This window comes from Mus pahari, chromosome 14 (assembly GCF_900095145.1).
Source record: "Mus pahari chromosome 14, PAHARI_EIJ_v1.1, whole genome shotgun sequence".
Classification (NCBI taxonomy): domain Eukaryota; kingdom Metazoa; phylum Chordata; class Mammalia; order Rodentia; family Muridae; genus Mus; species Mus pahari.
In genome coordinates this window covers 83,449,099-83,466,902 of record NC_034603.1, presented here as the reverse complement: position 1 = coordinate 83,466,902, position 17,804 = coordinate 83,449,099, and the positions used below count along the sequence as shown (strand labels likewise).

The window sequence follows — 17,804 nt, the reverse complement described above, 5'->3', positions numbered from 1 at the left end:
TTACTATGTGATCCGAACTGGCTTCGAACTCGTGAATGGCCTCCTGCCTCAGTCTCCCAGTGTGAGAAGAGTGAAGATGTGGGCCAGCACTCCCAGCAAGGGGCTGTCTCTCAAAGGAGCGAGCCAACCAGCCCCGGGCTACGAGGAAGGATCCACGTATGCCGCAGGTGAGCGTCTCTCCCAGCCACATTCAAGCTGGCGTCGATCCGCGGCCCATTCGCGAGCTGGGGCAGGCACACACTTCCGCCTGCCACTCCCAACAGGGCGCCGCCGGAGCGTCCGGGGGCGGGGCCGAGGGAGGAAGTAGGCGTGACAGGGACGGAAGCCGAGCAGGGTTTGGAGCTAAGGCAGCGGGGAGTGGGGACAGCGCCGTCCGCTGCGATGATTCCCCCGCAGGAGGCTTCCGCCCGGCGGCGGGAGATCGAGGACAAACTAAAGCAGGTGACGCTGGGGAGAAAGTGAAGGAAGGGCGCTCAGGGGCATCGAACCGGGGTGGAAGGGGAGATGGGGTTAGGCGTAGGCCGTGGTGCTGGGTGCTGGTGGTCGCCTTTCACCATCGGCTTGTGGTGATGTCCTCCTCTCTGCCCCTCGCAGGAGGAGGAGACGCTGTCGTTTATCCGAGACAGCCTGGAGAAGAGCGACCAGCTCACTAAGAACATGGTGAGTAGCCCCTCAGCTGGGAGGCTGCGGCCAGGCTCCCGAGCCCCAGAGGAGGGGCGTGTGACGGACGTGTCCTGCGCCTGAGTCCAGGGACTCCAGCGTGGGCAGTCAACAGTGGGCATCTCTTGCGGCGATGGGTATCTCCGCTCCCCAGTTTCCACCCGTCACCGAGGATACCGCTGGCCTATACCTGTTCCTGTCTGTCCTTCTGCAAGCATTTAGTGATATCGTGTACATGGTCTGGTACTGGCCCCGTGTCATTGTCAAATTCAAGCGATGCGAGGCAGCGAAGTCACGAGGGGCTCTGGGAACAGAACCATCTCAGAGTTAATGCGTCTTACATCTACCCCATGTCCCACAGCTTACTTATGTGGTTCCTGGTGGTAGGGCTTGAGTTATGGTTCATTTACCTGATAGAGCAGACAATGTCAGCCTCGCAGGGTGTCTGTGAAGGAGCCTGAGCATGTTTCCCACTGTCTGGTATACGGTAGATGCTTTACAAGTGCTTGCATTTGTGTTTACACAATAATAAAATACTTATTGAATGAGATTTACCGTTAGGGAAAGAGATTGGCTGTTTATTTTTTGAGGTAACAGTAATATATTTGCAACTATCCTGGGTGAAGCTACTTTCTGTTCAGTCTAGGAAAACTTCAGAGAGAACAGAAATTGAGATTTGGCTTTCAAGGGTAGCTAGAAAGGAAGCTATCCCGAGGTGATTTTTTTTTTTTTTAAAGATTTATTTATTATGTATAGTGTTTTGGTTGTATGTATGGCCATGTGCCAGAAGAGGGCACTAGATCTCATTATAGATGATTATTAACCACCATGTGGTTGCTGGGAATTGAACTCAGGACTTCGGAAGAGCAGCTCGTGTTCTTAACTGCTGAGCCATCTCTCCTACATGATTATCTCTTTTTGTAAATAAGGGAATGTATTGCATGTGTATGAGTGTTTGCATGCGTGTATGTGCACCCCAAATGGGCAGTGCCTGCAGAGGTCAGAAGAGGCTGCCATATCCTGTGGAATTGGAGTTACAGGCAGTCAGTTGCAAGCCGGCTGATGTGCGTGCTGGGAACTCAGTACACGTCCTCTGCAAGAATAGAGCCATCTCTCCATCTCCCTGGGGATGACAATTTGATGGAAGAATCAGATGAACTTTCAAACCAGTTGATGTTGAGCCGCCTAGCAGGCTAGGGATGTAGTAGTAGCAAACAGGTCGTATGTGTTGCAGTGCATTGTCTAGAAAACCAGGAAAGTTCAGGAAATGTCTGAGTATTCCCAGGACAGCCCTGAGAGCCGTGAGCCAGAGGCGTTCCCCCCCCCCCCCACAGGTGTCTATCCTGTCGTCCTTTGAGAGCCGACTCATGAAGCTGGAGAATTCTATCATCCCCGTGCACAAGCAGACCGAGAACCTGCAGAGGCTTCAGGAGAATGTGGAAAAGACGTTATCCTGCCTGGACCATGTTATCAGCTACTACCACGTAGCCAGCGACACGGAGAAGATCATCCGAGAGGGGTGAGTTACATGCAGAGCTCTGCTCACGTAACCGACGTCTCCTGGACCCATGGAGCCAAGTGAAACGTGTGAGTGTGCAGCCCCTGTGCGCGGTCTCTTCCTCTCCTGCAGACCGTGGCCGTAGTCTGTCTAGTTAACCCCCGCCCTCCAAGGCTGACCCAGCTTTCTCTTTCCCAGCCCCACAGGTCGGCTGGAAGAATACCTGGGAAGTATGGCCAAGATCCAGAAGGCTGTGGAGTATTTTCAGGACAACAGCCCAGACAGCCCAGAGCTCAACAAAGTGGTAAGAAACCTATAGATTAGCGTGAGACAGACAGACGGACATCAGGCCCTGTCCCGGTCTCACGAGGGACATGTGACAGTTTAAAGAAGTATGTAGAAGCCAGGTGTGGTGGCCCAGGCCTAGAACTTGTGAGTTTGAGGCCAGTCTGGGATATGTGGTATTCCAGACTAGCCTGGGTTATGTAGTGACACCGTATCCCAAAAATGTTAAGCAAACATATAGAAAAGGAAGATATGCCGGGCAGTGGTGGCGCACGCCTTTAATCCCAGTACTCGGGAGGCAGAGGCAGGCGGATTTCTGAGTTTGAGGCCAGCCTGGTCTACAAAGTGAGTTCCAGGACAGCTAGGGCTATACAGAGAAACCCTGTCTTGAAAAAAACAAAACAAAACAAAACAAAACAAAACAAAAAAACCTGTCTCAAAGCTGTAAAACAAAACAAACACATAAATCGTATAAAATCAACCATTTCAATCAGGTATGACAGCGGGCAAGCACCTGCACTCTTGGTACCTGAGAGGCAGAGGCAGGAGGATGGCTGCATATGTGAGGCCAAACTGAGCCACATATCATATTTCAGGCCAGAAAGGGCTTGAAAAACAAAACCAAAACGGCAGTTGTCCCCACTATGACCCTTTGCATGAGTCAAATTTGGATGTCATAGACGCATCTCACAGTTTTCCCACTAGTCCCTGTCCATCTCCAGAACCTCTCATTTCCCCGAACTCAAGCTCTGCACCCATTTGACACCGAGTGCCAGCCCTCCAGCATCTAAACGTCCTTCTACAGTGGTGCCAGGTCAAATCCCAGCGCTATATGTCAGCTCATAACTGTCTGTCACTTCAAGATCTCACACCGGCACACAGACATACATTCAGGCGAAACACTAATGCACATAAAATACAAATAAATAAATTTTTTAATTAAATAAAGAGAAAGTTATTCCTTCATTCCATTTGTGTTGTGAGCACACATGTGCTCTAAAGGACAACTCACAGGACTTGCCTCTCTCCTTCCCTGTGGCAGTCATTCGCTAAGATCAAACTCGGTACCTCAGGCATGGCAGCAGACACCAAACCCACGGAACCCTTGAGCTGTGATCTCAGACGTGTCCAGCCATTTATCACACAAGGATAACTTGGGTTGTTTCTGCTGCTTGCCCACCGTGAATACTCTGCTGTATGAATCTTTGTCTGTTTTCCATGCATGATTTGTAAATATTTTCTAAGTCATTTTTTTTTTCACTTTCTTGTTGATAACACTTGACACTAACTTGTAATAATCCAACTGTCTTAATGAGGGTTTCTATTCTTGGGCTGAAACATGGTGACCAAAGCAAGATGGGGAGGGAAGGGTTTATTTTGCGTACACTTCCACATCATTATCCATCTTTGAAGGAGGTCAAGACAGGAACTCAAACAAGGCAGGAACCTGGAGGCAGGAGCTGATGCAGAAGCCACGGAGGGATGCTGCTTACTAGCTTGCTCCCTATGGCTTGCTCAGCCTGCTTTCTTATAGAACCCAGGACCTCCAGCCCAGGGGATGGCTCCACCTACAGTGGACTGGGACCTCTGCCATCAATGAATCACTAGTTTAAAAAAAGTTCCTACAGCTGGATCTCATGGAGCATTGTCTCAATGGAAGCTCCTTCCTCTCAGATGCCTTTAGCTTGTGTCAAGTTGACGTAAAACTAGCCAGGACACCAACTTACCTACTTTTTTCTTTTTCAAATTCGTTTCTGACAAGCACGCAAATTAACAGTGACAATGAAAAAAAAACAATAATGCTTGTTAAGCCAAGTCTGGCCTGTGAGCATCAAGTGGTTTTTTTGTTTGTTTTGGGGGCAGGGTCTCACTGTGTTGTCATGGCAGGTCTCGAACTCAGAGACCCACCTGCCTCTGCTTCTCCAGTTGTAGGATTAAGGATATGCGCTATCACACTTGCAATGACCATCTGTCTTGAGAAACAGAAGGGAAAGAAATGACCGAGTCAGGTTTCCAATGTTTTCTCTGTGGGATAAAGGAGGAGCTGCTGTGGCCCATGGAGGTCTGAGGGCAGGAGAGGACGAGGGGCCACGGGACCCCCTCTGCAGCAGCAACCTGGCCCCTCCTATCCTTGCAGAAGCTGCTGTTTGAGCGAGGGAAGGAGTCACTGGAGTCGGAGTTCCGCAGTCTGATGACCCGGCACAGCAAGGTGGTCTCCCCTGTGCTCATCCTGGATCTCGTCAGTGCTGATGACGAACTGGAGGTCCAGGAGGATGTGGTCCTGGAGCATCTGCCTGAGAGCGTGCTCAAAGATGTGGTCCGCATCTCCCGCTGGCTGGTGGAATACGGTCGGAACCAAGGTGAGAGGGCTCCCTCTGTCGGAAGAATGGCAGTTCTTCCTCCCCTCCCACACCCCAACCCTTTTTCTCTTTTTAAAGACAGGACCTCACTATAAAGCTCTGGCTGTCCTAGAACTCTGTATGTAAACCAGGCTGGCCACGAACTCGGAGATGATGCCTTTGCCTCCCGAGTACTGGGCTTAGGGGTGTTCACTGTCAGCCACTGATCACCGCTTTTGACAAAGTTAAATCCAGGTGTTGCCTTTATTTTTGATTTAGATTTATTTTCCTTTTATTTACACGTATGTTGTGTGTGTGTGTGTGTGTGTGTGTGTGTGTGTGTATGGAGTACATGTCACATGCATGCACCTGCCCAAAGAGGCCAGATGAGAGATAGAGTCATATCCTGGAACAGGAGTTATAGGTGCCTGTGAGCCATCTGCCGTGGGTACAGGGAGCTGAACTCAAGTTGTCTGAAAACAACACACACCTAGACATACTCCTCACACCCCACACATGGAACAACAACAGAACTCAGAACAACAAAAACGAACGGAGAACAGAAGAGAAGTGTGAGTTGGTAGGTTGGGTGGTCTAGTTCTGTGGAAGAGTGGTTGCCCAGCACACAGGAAGTCCTGGCTTTGAACCCCCAACCTGACGAAACAACAAAGCCAGTGCTCACCGTGTTGGAGGATGGCTTCGCCCGCTGAGATTTTGCTCGGTTTGAGATGAGGCCACAAGAGCGGCTGGAGCAGGGACGAGGGCGAAGGGGCCCTGATGGTCTACCTTCCTCGCTATCTCTCCAGACTTCATGAATGTCTACTACCAGATCCGCTCCAGCCAGCTGGACCGCTCCATCAAGGGTCTGAAGGAGCATTTTCGCAAAAGCAGTTCCTCCTCTGGGGTTCCCTACTCCCCCGCCATCCCCAATAAGAGGAAAGACACGCCCACCAAGAAGCCCATCAAGCGGCCAGGTGAGCACCCACCTTACCGGGCTAAGTAACCAGCAGATCCAGGGATCCCTGCGGTCTGGGTCGGCTTGGTCCACTCTGGGGTGAGCCATCAGCCTCCTGGATGCCTATAAACTGTGTCCCACTCACAGGGACACAGGAGAGAGAGCAAGTGTCCCCTGCCCAGCAAGGCCCCATAGAGAAGCTCTTACACCCAGCAGCTGGGTGATTTCTATAAGCTGGGGATGGAGGGCCAGGGCCACTTGTATGCTTAATTGTCTCTGAGGCAGGGTGGCAGAGGCCATAGGTCAGAGCCTCCCTAGATCTCCTGCCCTCGCTGTGTGTTCCCACTGGGTAAGAAGCAGCAGGCACTCTAGCCTTCCAGAAGTCAGAACAGCATAAGTGTCAACAAGGCTGAGAGGCGGGCACTTGTGGGCAGTGAGACTGCCGTGTGTCAGAAGCAGCCGTCGTCCACCCCTCCTCACCTCACATCCAGTCTGTTGGCCTGGCAGTCCTCTGCCTCAGGAGAGACAGGATACTCTAGGATTGGGGTGACTGCAGTAGTGCCAGGAGAGAAAGTCAGTGGGCTTCCAGCTGCTGCTCAGGCACGCCTAGGGGACACACTCTGCTAGCAACAGGCCTTGAGCAACTCACACCCCCCTTTTCCAGTCCCAACCCACCCAGGCCCTTCAGAGAGCAGCCAAGTCACCCAAGGTTTGGAGATGTGGCCCAGGGAGGCTGCCTTCAGGGCTTAGTGGCTCCAGCAGGAATTGCATTGTCTTCTGTCCTTCAAAGAGCGTCCCGGATTCCTCACTAGAGAGCGTGCTATGAACAGTGACTCTACTAACCCTCCCTGCTGGGCTATATCTGCCTGCATGGCTGGCCAGTCCGCCTCTGTGCCTTCCTTGTGTGGGAAGGAGCTGTGTCCATGAGGCTGCAGGGCCTCAGCTGCTCTCTGCTCTCTTCTTGCTGGTCCTTGACCAGCTTACTGGAGGCTCCAGAAGCCTCTTTGCCCCTCCCCAGTCTCCACTGACCCTGCAGGACCAAGCCTTTCAGTAGGAGCGATCTGAAAGCTCAGTGAGAACTTAATCTGTCCTTGTTGTGGAGAGGCAGAGCACCTTGGCTGAGGTCCCTGTCATTTTATAGGGTTTTAGGAATTGGCAGGAGGGAGTGGGTTTAAAACCGAGGTGAGGATGACAGAGTCAGGCCCTTGGGACATCTGTTCCTGCTCCGAGGACAGCCCCATTGGTGATGAGGCACTGACCCCAGCATCTGCCCTTATAATTGGGTGTCTGATGGCCTTGGTTGCTGCCAGGTCAGCATGCCCATGTCCTACCAGCCAGTGTGCTGGTTAGGTTCCAGGTGAGCGCACAGCCTGTCTGCTCCTGGGTAGGTTGTGAGCAGCAGGAATCTGACTCATTACTAAGGTGCTCACAGAAGAGGGGACATGGAGGGAAGCAGATGTGAGCTGGCCTGCCAAAAGTTCCCGGTAGCTAATTCCAGTGTGGTGCAAAGAGAGATGAGCCAGCTGAAGCCCACGCCACCCTCCTCATCTGCTGGGTACTATGGGGACAGGAGCCTTGCTGGAGTTGGGTATGGTGGGGGAACCTCCTGGAAAGTGGTGCGGTTAAGCTCCTGGATGACGCACCTCCCCAGTACATTTTGCTAACTTGAAGCTGCCCTGTGGCTGAAATGCTGCTTATGTCCCCACGTTGTGGGCTCCAAGGTGTCTCACTGCAGGCGCTGGCTGTCCGGAAGGCCGGCTGCCAGGATTTCATTTGTACTCACTTGTGCTACTAACTGTCCTTTTTCCCCCATGGCAAGAGCATGTCGTCTTTACTGCGGCCCACCTTGCAGGTGGTGACTCCTGTTGGCTCCTCTCTAGCTTTTCAGCTTGTTACCATTGCTGTGTGGGCTCTGCCTTCCAGGGTGTGGGAGCCTCCACCTTGGTTACAGCTCCCCAGGAAGCTTAGACACCCCCCTTCCAACCCTGAGGGGCTGCCTGCCCCCGACTGCTGTTTGGCTTATGTCCCAACACTGAGCATGCTCAGAGAACCCAGCCTGGAGTCTAAGTTGCTTTCCAGGGAGTTCTCAGGTTGCCCTGTCCCTCCCTTCAGTGTGAGAGCTTTCTCTTAGCTCCCCGCCTGCCCCAGCAAGTGTACCATCAGTAGCACTCAGGAGAACTTTCTGCTCTTCCTAGTGGGTCTTGGTGCATCTTATTTTTATCACCTCTGTCCCTCTTAAAGTGACTCAGATCCAGACCTGAGGGACAGTGTAGAGCCCAGGGTTGTTTGAATACCTTTTCTTCTCTCCATCCTCAAGTGTGTCTGGTGGCGCTGGCAGAGCCTGCTGGCAGAGGCAATAAGGGGCATGCTTGCTGTTGGGCAGGCGGGCAGGCAAGGGTGGGAGCGGTTGGGCGGGTGTGGCAGGTGGAGGGTGGGCGGGGCAGGAGGAGGGCGGCTGCTGTTCTCTCTCACTCACTCCCTAGGTCTTCCTCTCTCCTCTCTGTGTGGCTCTGGTGACAGGGACGATCCGTAAGGCTCAGAACCTTCTGAAACAGTATTCCCAGCATGGTCTAGATGGGAAAAAGGGGGGCTCTAACCTCATTCCTCTGGAAGGTAATCACCCTGTGCTCCCCCCCTCTTCCACTGTGTGTCTGTCGCTCACTCATCAGGCAGGGCAGAGCCTCCCCCAGGAGGGCCATGGGACAGATCCTACGGGCTGGGTGGGAGTGGAAAACATCCCTGGTACCCCTCAGGCCTCAGCAGGGCCGAGGACAAGTTTCATGGCCCTGGTCTGATCCTGCCTGGCTCTGCCCTTCCTAAGGCTCCTTCTCCCTGTCCCTGTCCTTGTGTCCTGTGTCAGTTCAGAGAACACTGTCTTGGGGCAGCCCTTTCACGCCCAGATCAGCAGGGCAGGACCAAGTTGCCAGGTCCTTCTGGCTCCCTGCCTCTGTAGAAAGAGTACTTCAGGTAGCTAAGGGGACGGGCTGCCTGAGAAACATGTCCCTCCTCTCCTGTCAAGAAAGGGACAGCCAGAGCCACTGACTGGTGGACCCAGCCCCTTACAAAGAAGGCTGTCCTCATTCCCTCAGCAGTGACATTTTCATTCTGTCACCCTGGGGCCATGCACCTTCTCTTGGTCTCTCTGGGTCAGGAAACACACAGCCAGGCATGGTCCTGAGGCTCCCTGAGAGTCAGGCTTGAAACGGCTGTTCCCAGTGGGCTTTGAGGAGGTGGAGTGGCTCAGAGCCCTCCTCAGTGCCCCCTCCCTAACCCCACTTCACGCTCCGCTCCTGGAGATCAAGGGCTTCTTCCCCGTACCCAAGGGGCAGCTGCCTGGCCCTGGATAAATGCTGCTTGTGTTTGTGCGGCCAACGTCTTGCTAGGTCACGAGCATGATTTCCGAGTTAAGCACCTGTCGGAGGCCCTGAACGACAAGCACGGGCCACTGGCTGGTGAGTACCGTAGCCCAGCCCCAGGGGAGCCGGGCACTGCCTTCACAGCGGTTCCCAGGATAGCCTGCTCTACTCTAAGGATGGGCCTGGCCTGTGGCCTCGCTCCTGCTCCAGGCTCCTTCGGGCCCAGGTCTCCTTGCCTCTCGTGAGATGGGAACACACGCTTGGCTCCTGGGGCCTGGCCAGAGCAGCAGCTGCAGCTTGAGCTTGGAAGGCAGGCAGGAGGGCAGGTGGCTCCTCCGAGGTCAAGGAACCTGGATCTCCCACTTCTTGGAGCCTGTCCATGCCATATAAAACCAGACTGTTCTGTCCTGGCATGCCTGCATCTCCTAATAGTGGGATGCTGCCTCCTCCTGGGACAGCTCAACACGGGGACACTGAGGTCCACTTACGTCTTCTCAGATTGTTCTTCTGTTGAGGTAGAGCCTCACTGTGTACTCCAAGCTGGCCTTGAACTCTGTCGTCACACCACAGCCCAGCCAGTTGAGTGCTGGGATCATAGTTGTACGTCACACTTGGCCAGCTCAGTCTTCTAGAATGGGCTTTCCTATACACACACGGCAGCTGGCCTCATAGGCCATCGCCCACACTCCCTTACACTTTCGGGGCTCAATGAGGTTGACAATGACCTTCATAGGAACCACAACCCCCAGATGGAGGACCACAGTGACTCCCTTCTTAAAATGGACACTGCCACCTGCCTCTCCTAGACTGCCCTCTTTCAAGCAATTCAGAATCCTCAGACCTGGGGTCAGACAACCTTATCCAGGAAGTCGGTTTAGGAACTTTCCTTCCTTGGTGCTTTCTCCCACCACCTCTAGTGTTTGATCTGGGGACATAAATGCTGCCTGTGCTGAGCTGAAAATGGTGCCAGGACATGGTCTGGAGTCAGCACCTGATCTCCCAGGTCTGCCAGAATAGTTCTACGGCTCCTGTCAGCATAGTCCTTCTCTTCCTGTTTGCTGCCTGTCTGGACTCAGCCCAGGAGCTGGGGAGTCTCATACCCCCAGTAGAGTGAGTGGTTCCTCCCAGGCCAGCCACTCAGGGTCACTGCTGCCCCCCTAGGGAGAGACGACATGTTGGATGTGGAGACGGACGCCTACATTCACTGCATCAGCGCCTTTGTCAAGCTGGCCCAGAGTGAATACCGGCTGCTGATGGAAATCATCCCTGAGCATCACCAGAAGAAAACCTTTGACTCCTTGATACAGGTCTACCCCTCCCGCCACGCTGCTCTGAGCACTGCCCCATGTAACTGTTACTGCAGAATCTAGAGGGTGGGGCAGGCCTGTTGTTGCCCTAAGCCCTCAACTCTACTTGGTGTGGTTCCTCCCCCATCCTTCACAGCATTCTGGCTTTCCTTCATGCCCCACAAAGTGGCCCACTGTCCCTTGGAACCAACTCTGTCCCTGTCCCTGACCCTCTTCTAGGATGCCCTGGATGGGCTGATGCTTGAAGGGGAGAACATTGTGTCTGCTGCCAGGAAAGCCATCATCCGCCATGACTTCTCCACAGTGCTCACTGTCTTCCCCATCCTGCGGCACCTCAAGCAGACCAAGCCTGAGTTTGACCAGGTGCTCCAGGTATGTGAGCCAGGAGGTCTCTTACACACACACACACACACACACACACACACACACACACACAGCGTCCCTTTGCTCCCTTCTGGGAAACCATTCCATGCTCACCTACAGCTCTTATGAGTGGCTCCCAAGGGGTGGGGCTTTGGACAAGTCAAGATGCTCACAAGGTAGCAGAGGAAGAGCTGTGGTTAGTCTCCACCTGCAGAAATCAGTCTCCGCTGAGGGTTGGGAAGGACCTAGAAGGAGTTACACTCGAGGCTGTGAGAGGGCAGTGCCCCAGACTCTGATGACTATGTCAGCCCTGTCCTTCCTCAGGGCACAGCAGCCAGCACAAAGAACAAGCTGCCGGGCCTCATCACTTCCATGGAGACCATTGGGGCCAAAGCTCTAGAAGACTTTGCTGATAACATCAAGGTGCCCGCAGGCCCTTTCCCTTCCCCAGCCCAGCTTGTTCCCTGAGCTCTGGGGACTCCTCAGAGAGCAGGCCTTCAGGAGAGTCAGGTTTACTCTTGGAACAGTGCCTGCTGTGCCTGTTCCCTGGGGAGCCCCTGGGAGCGCTTCTGTTTCTTCCCATGTGCCAGTAGGTGGCGCCACAAGCAGGCTGATTAGGACTCAGGGAACCCGAGGCTGACTTGTTTGTTTTCCTACAGAATGATCCAGACAAGGAATACAACATGCCGAAAGACGGCACCGTTCATGAGCTCACAAGCAACGTAGGTGCCACTCAGACACTGCTGGACTCTGCCTGGGGCGGGGCTGGGGGACTCTGAGCACCGTGGACTTTGTGGGAATGAACATGAGGAGGGAGGGCCGGTTTTGTCAGCGTATGGGCAAGGCCCCCGGCTCAGGTTCCGGGGGGGATACACCAACAGTGGGGACCCTGCTGGCCCAGGGCTCCTGGCCTCCGTGAGCAGGCACTGGTGACAAAGGGCAGCTTCTCAGGCAGCCAGAGTCCAGAGACGACACCTGAAATTGCCAGTCGTTCTTGTCACTGTGCAGACCCCTGCTATAAGACGTCCCTGTTGGCCGGAAATGGTACGTGTGGGAAGCCATGGCCGTCCTGACCCTCTTGTGTGTCTCTCCACCAGGCCATCCTGTTCCTACAGCAGCTTCTCGACTTCCAGGAGACAGCAGGTGCCATGCTGGCCTCCCAAGGTACACCACACCTGTGCTGGGCTTGCGTGTGCCTGCTGTCCCCTCCTGCCTAGGGACATGGAGTTAGGCCCCTAGGAGGCACTGACTAGCTCTGGGTGAAGGCAGAGTGTGGTGAGAGGTCTCCTCCAGCCTGGGGTGGGGGGACTCTAAGCCCCATGGACTTTGTGGGAATGAACATGAGGAGGGAGGGCTGGCTTTGTTAGCATTCTTATGAGCCCTAACCCTGTGCTTGCTCCTTTGGCTGTCAGTGCTCGCCCCGCCCTGCCCTGCCTCCATACTTATCTGCTTGCCCCCGTGCTGTCTGCCTACTGTCATTCTATCTCCTCACTACCCCTTGGTGGGACTGGAAACTGTGGGGTTGGCGCATAAGGAAGAGTGTTCTTCTGGGTCATTCCAAGCACTGAGGTCCCCGGCCCCTCCCACCCGCCCATCTGCTCTTAATTTGGGGTCAAGAAACCAAGAGCTGCCAGTTGTCCTGGGCTGCACTTTGCCGGGTTCCTGGTCTTGAGGTAGTTCAGCGTGGTGTGTGCTGCCGTCCATGTCTGGCTGCTCTGCTCTGGGGAGGGTCTGCTTGGCTTGGGGTGGCCCAGCCATTTCTAACCTGTTTTTTGCACTTTGCATCTTTCCCCTCCTCTGTTTCCCTCCTCCCTCTCTGTGTGCACTGCCTGTCACTCCGTAGTTCTTGGGGACACATACAATATTCCTTTAGACCCCCGAGGTAAGCGGTGCAGCTCCCCAGCCCCATCCTCCCCTCCAAAATCCAGTGGGTGAGGTTCCCAGGGGACCAGCCCTCAGGACCCACTGGGGGCAGGGCAATGGGGCATGAGTTCTTTAAGGATGCCCTCATCTCCCTGGCTCCCTTCGCAGCTACCTTCTGCCTCTGAGCCTATCCAGGCTGCACCCTGATGGGTTAGCCCAGTGCCTCCCCCCAGCCTTCTGCCCCTCATCAGCGGGTCCCTATGCTGGGGGGGGTGGAGGGGCAGTGTAGCAGGGGTTTGTGAGGAGAAGGTGGAAAGACGGACTGGGTGACCCTATCCAGAAACCTAGCTGTTGGCAAATAGATACTAACCATCATGTATGGGGACCAGGTTGGGAAGGAGTTGGTACCCGGCACCTCTCTTAACTGCCTACCTGCTATGGGCTGGTTCCTTAATCCGTTACTGTAGAGGACAGCCTGCCCAGGACGCAGAAAGAGTCTAACAGCATTGCATTCTGTGGCTCTGCAGGTGCCCATCTATCTCTGCTTGAGCTCTCACTTGAGTCCTGCCTGCCCCCATGAGGCCCAGGGCCTGTCCTGAGATTTCCTGCTCTGCCCCTGGGGTGTGGGAAGGGCCATCAAGGGTCTTGGCCATTGTCACCATAGTAACAGTATACCTTCTCTCAGAAACCAGCTCTTCGGCCACCAGCTACAGCTCCGAGTTCAGCAAGCGGCTGCTGAGCACCTACATCTGTGAGTCCCCTGTCTCCCGACCCTGGTCAGAACCTACCCTGGCTCCCTCCCTTGTCTCCATGCTGTCCATCTCTTCCTGGCCCCTTCCTGGCTAGTTCCGGTTCAGGACCCAGGGCTTTGAGAAGAGCTTCAACGGCCTGGTAGTCAGAAGAGCAAGGACAGTTGTTAGGAACTGGTTAGCTGTCCCTGGAAGTCTGGTGTCGCAGGATATTTGATCACACTGTGAACCCCTAGATTGTGTTATTTACTGGAAAACCCTAGTCGTGGTCTGGCTCAGTCCTGAGTACACACCTTTAATCCTAAAAAATGAGGCTAAAGTTAGTTTGTAGAAGGAAGCACCCATGTTTGAAAGTGATGTCTAATTGAGTGGCAGACAAAGTGGCAAATTAAAGATTTGGCAGAACAGGATATGCCCAACTCTTGAGAAGAGAGAGGAAGAGGAGGCTGCTTAAGAGAGAGCATCGTAGACAGACAGAAGGAAGAGGCAGTTTTACCAGGACAGTGACAGAGAGACAGGCTGCAGAGAGAACAAGCTAGACACGGGTAAAGATAGACCGGGCCAAAGAATGAGAAGGAAGCTGAAGATTAGAACAGATTGCTAGAGTTAGTTTGAGGCCAGGCAGGGCAATTCAGGAGAAGCCCAGAGAAGCCAGATTGAATCAGTCAGCTTGGAGTAGAGTTTGAGCCAGGAAAGCTGAGTTGAGCGGCCAACCAGAGCTCAGAGAGAACTAAGAAGGGTAAGCCGGCTCAGCAGTACGTCCCAGAGGCTGAAAACATTCGAGGCCTAGATTAGATTGTATGGAGGCTAGAAGCTTCCAGACCTAGGCCTAGGTTAGCAGACAGGGCCAGCGACCCTCTGAGATGACAGTTACGTCGGGCTGAATAAAAGATACTTTTACAGTCAGGTTATTTGGATCAGACACTTTTGGAGGATGTAGCCCCATCTTTCTGTATAGGCAAAGTCTTGGGCAACCTGCAGCTGAACTTACTAAGCAAGTCCAAGGTGTACGAGGATCCAGCGCTGAGCGCCATCTTCCTACACAACAACTACAACTACATCCTCAAGTCCCTGGAGAAGTAAGTGGCCTTGGCTCTGCTGGGCAGTCGTGCCAGCCGCTGCCCTCCAGGGCTGGATGCACCCTCCTAGGACTGGGTGTTCAGTTTCTCTCTGTGTTCCGTACCCACTTTAGAGCTCAGGAAGGCTTGGCACAGGAGGCATCCTTCCTGGTGCTGCTGCAAGGCCAAAGACTGCCAGGCCCCTCTTTTCTCTTTCTCTTCTGCCTCCCCCCAGGTCCGAGCTGATCCAGCTGGTGGCTGTGACCCAAAAGACTGCTGAGCGTTCCTACCGGGAACACATCGAGCAGCAGATCCAGACCTACCAGCGCAGGTAAGCGGCCAGCAGCATCCCGAGGCCACGCCCTTCCTTCTCAGCCCTCAGAGTGAGGTCCCCAGCTAAGGCCTGTTCCCATTTGTTACTCTCTCCTTGGAGTTTGTTTTTAGGATAGGGCTCAAAGCCAGAGCCTTCTAGAGGCTGAGTATAGTGTCTGCCATCGAGTTGAGTCCCTAGCATTTTTCTTTTCTCTAATTCATGGATGAGGAGAGAGAAGTTCTGTCCGTCCCCCCCCCCCGCCACTCCCCCGCCTCCCTTTGGGAGCTGCTCCTGAGGGACCACAGAGCCTCTGCAGAGTGGTCTGCCAAGTGTCCTGGCTACGATAGCTGAAGAGGGAACCTGTCAGAGATGTGAACAGTGTTTAGCCCTGGAGAACGGCGGGGTCATGAGAGCCCTTGAGCTTGGAAAGGTTCTGGCTACTTCTCTGGTCCTCTAGTGTCCCCGGCCTGTTTCTTTCTGAGCGCCTCCTACTTCCTTCCTGTTTATCTGGCCTCTTTCCCCATCTGTTTCTCTATCTTAATTTGCCACAATATTGATGTGAGCTGCGGTCGACAGAATTTGTTCAGTGTACTGAGCGCCTTCTGCTTCCTGTCCTTAATTGTCACAGCGAGCAGCTTAAACACTGCCTGTCCCCAAGGGGAGCGTCCCTGCTGTTTTGCTTACTCACCCTTGACCCAGATAATTCCTGCCCCCCCCCCACGTTCCTTCCGTAGATTGAGAGCTTTGAAAAGCAAAGCAAGCAGACTTTAGGCAGTTGTCTGAAGCTGCCCCTCTCTGTCCTCTCCCCCTGTTGCCTGGCAGCTGGCTAAAGGTGACTGACTACATCTCGGAGAAGAATCTACCTGTGTTCCAGCCTGGAGTCAAGGTAAAGGCCAGGCTTGTGCCAGGAATGGGTAGGGAGCAGATGGGATACTTGTATCTTAGGAAAGACGGACAAGCATCTCTCTGCAGCAGAGATGTTGGAGGCCAAGAGGACAGCGGGAGAGGGCGGGGCACACAGTGCTTGGGGCGGGGCACACGGTGCTTGGGGCAGGCGAGGGCAGAGTGGTTCTGCTCTGAGCAAAGCTTTCTCTGCTGCCTTCTTCTCCCCTCTGGATCTCCAGCTTCGGGACAAGGAGCGGCAGATGATTAAGGAACGTTTCAAGGTGAGTCGGGTCCTCCCTGCACGGATGGTGGCCGCAGCAGTGGCAACAGAGGCACAAAGTTTTTATCGCTTTTTGTTTGGTTTGTTTTTGTTTATTTGTTTGTTTGTTTGTTTTTGAGACAGGGTTTCTTTGTGTAGCCCTGGTTATCCTGGAGCTCACTTTGTAGACCAGGCTGGCCTGGAACTCACAGAAATCCGTCTGCCTGCCTCTGCTTGCTGAGTGCTGGGATTAAAGGTGTGCACCCCCACACCCAGCCTTAACTTTGTCTCTTGGTCCCTCCTTCCTACCTGTGTGGTGGTCAGGGGTTCAATGATGGACTCGAAGAACTGTGCAAGATTCAGAAGGCCTGGGCCATTCCAGACACAGAGCAGAGAGACAAGATTCGACAGGCTCAGAAAAACATTGTCAAGGAGACCTATGGGGCCTTTCTGCACAGGTGAGCCCATTTCCTCCGGGGCCCTTTGCAGATCACTTCCCAGGTGGCCCACGTGCTCTTTCTTAGGGAAACACAAAGAGGTCATGGGGTAGACAGCACATCCCTGGGCTTTGGGACTTTACTCAGGCCCGCCCACCCATGCCATCCTAGCGCCTGTCAGAGGTGTTCTAGGTTGAGGATGGAGACAGCTCTCCCCTGACCTCTCATCATGGTGCCTGGTCAGGTATGGCAGCGTGCCCTTCACCAAAAACCCGGAGAAATACATCAAGTACCGCGTGGAGCAGGTGGGCGACATGATTGATCGCCTTTTCGACACCTCTGCTTGAGTCTGCCAGTGTTTCTGCCCAGTTCTACCGGCATGCCTAGCATGTCATCGGACTCATAAACCAGTGGTAACACACTTCTGAGCCGGGTGAGTGTGAAGTCCTTCAGAACAGAGACCTGCGTGCCCCACCCAGGAGCCCCGCCCCAGATAGTCCTGGTGTCTGCGCCTTCCCTGCAGCCTTCATCTGCCACGCCAGCATCACCCAGAGCATAGGTCCTGTCAAGCCTTGGGTCTCATGATGGAGTGCATCCGGCCAGCAGCCATGTGGATACCAAGAATAGGATGGCAGGCTCCACCGTGGTCTGCTTTCATCCCTTCACCCACGGATGTGAATGGGCTCAAAGAGAAATAGGCCACATCACAGCCAGCAGACCTAGAGGAAAGGCCGCCAGGCCCCACTCTCTTAGGTAGGGCGTGGTCTGGATGCTGAGCTCTGGGATGTTCTAACAGCTGGGGGTCTGCTGGCTGTCAGGAGGCAGGGCCACTCTGTCTCTGGTCCCCGTGGAGATAGCCACTTCAAAAAGTGTGTGGAGGGATGCTCAGCCACCCGGTCCCTGGTCCCCAGCTTCTGTGCTTGCCGGCCTGGGCCACTAGAGGGCTAAGCAGAACAATCCAGGGTCAAAGCAGAGGGTCATGAATGTAAAGCTGGGCCCTACTGCTAGGACGGCTGGGAACGGCTGTGTTCAAGAAGGGCGGGCCCTTACGGTGCTCTTGGGAGATGGTTGATTTTTCTTTTCTACACAGAGGGAAGAGTTTGGGATGTGTGAGCCTCCTGTTAGAGAGTGGAGCTGACATGTCTCTCCGAGACACTGTTGTAACCCTTGCCTAGCCGTAGGGCCTATACCGCCCCTTATGTCTGTATCCCTGGGCCCACTCTCTTACAGACCAGGCTGTCCACCATGTGCACACACCCTGCCAGGGGCTGGGTCAGACTTGCACACGCTCACATGCAGGCCACGGACATGAGCCACACCCAGATGGGGAAAGTCTGCTCAGCCGCTGTAGCCCCGCCCCTGCTTGAACTCTTTCCTCCTCCAGAAACTGCTGTCAGGGAAAGGGACTGTTCTTGGCTGCTCCAGAATGTTCTTCCAGAGCAGAGTGATCAAAGGCAGGAAAAGCCTCCCTTCTTTA

General features: G+C 54.2%; 1 protein-coding gene across 7 annotated transcripts; it reads left to right on the top strand.

Moving 5' to 3' along the window:
• Nucleotides 1-322: 322 nt before the first annotated feature.
• On the top strand, nt 323-16,752 carry Exoc7 (exocyst complex component 7). 7 transcript variants are annotated; one of them, XM_029545884.1, is made up of 21 exons: nt 323-441; nt 595-660; nt 1,995-2,179; nt 2,357-2,462; nt 4,581-4,803; nt 5,589-5,756; nt 8,258-8,350; nt 9,121-9,189; nt 10,255-10,400; nt 10,620-10,772; nt 11,088-11,186; nt 11,423-11,485; nt 11,861-11,927; nt 12,607-12,645; nt 13,312-13,377; nt 14,334-14,454; nt 14,669-14,764; nt 15,569-15,632; nt 15,871-15,912; nt 16,215-16,348; nt 16,572-16,752. In XM_029545884.1, the coding sequence occupies exons 1-21, from the start codon at nt 382-384 to the stop codon at nt 16,672-16,674; spliced, it is 2,163 nt and encodes a 720-aa protein (XP_029401744.1). In that variant the 5' UTR covers nt 323-381; the 3' UTR covers nt 16,675-16,752. The 7 variants fall into 7 exon arrangements, with proteins under 7 accessions (XP_029401744.1, XP_021069350.1, XP_021069349.1 ...); XM_021213691.2 differs by lacking the exon at nt 9,121-9,189; XM_021213690.2 differs by lacking the exon at nt 12,607-12,645.
• Nucleotides 16,753-17,804: the final 1,052 nt, after the last annotated feature.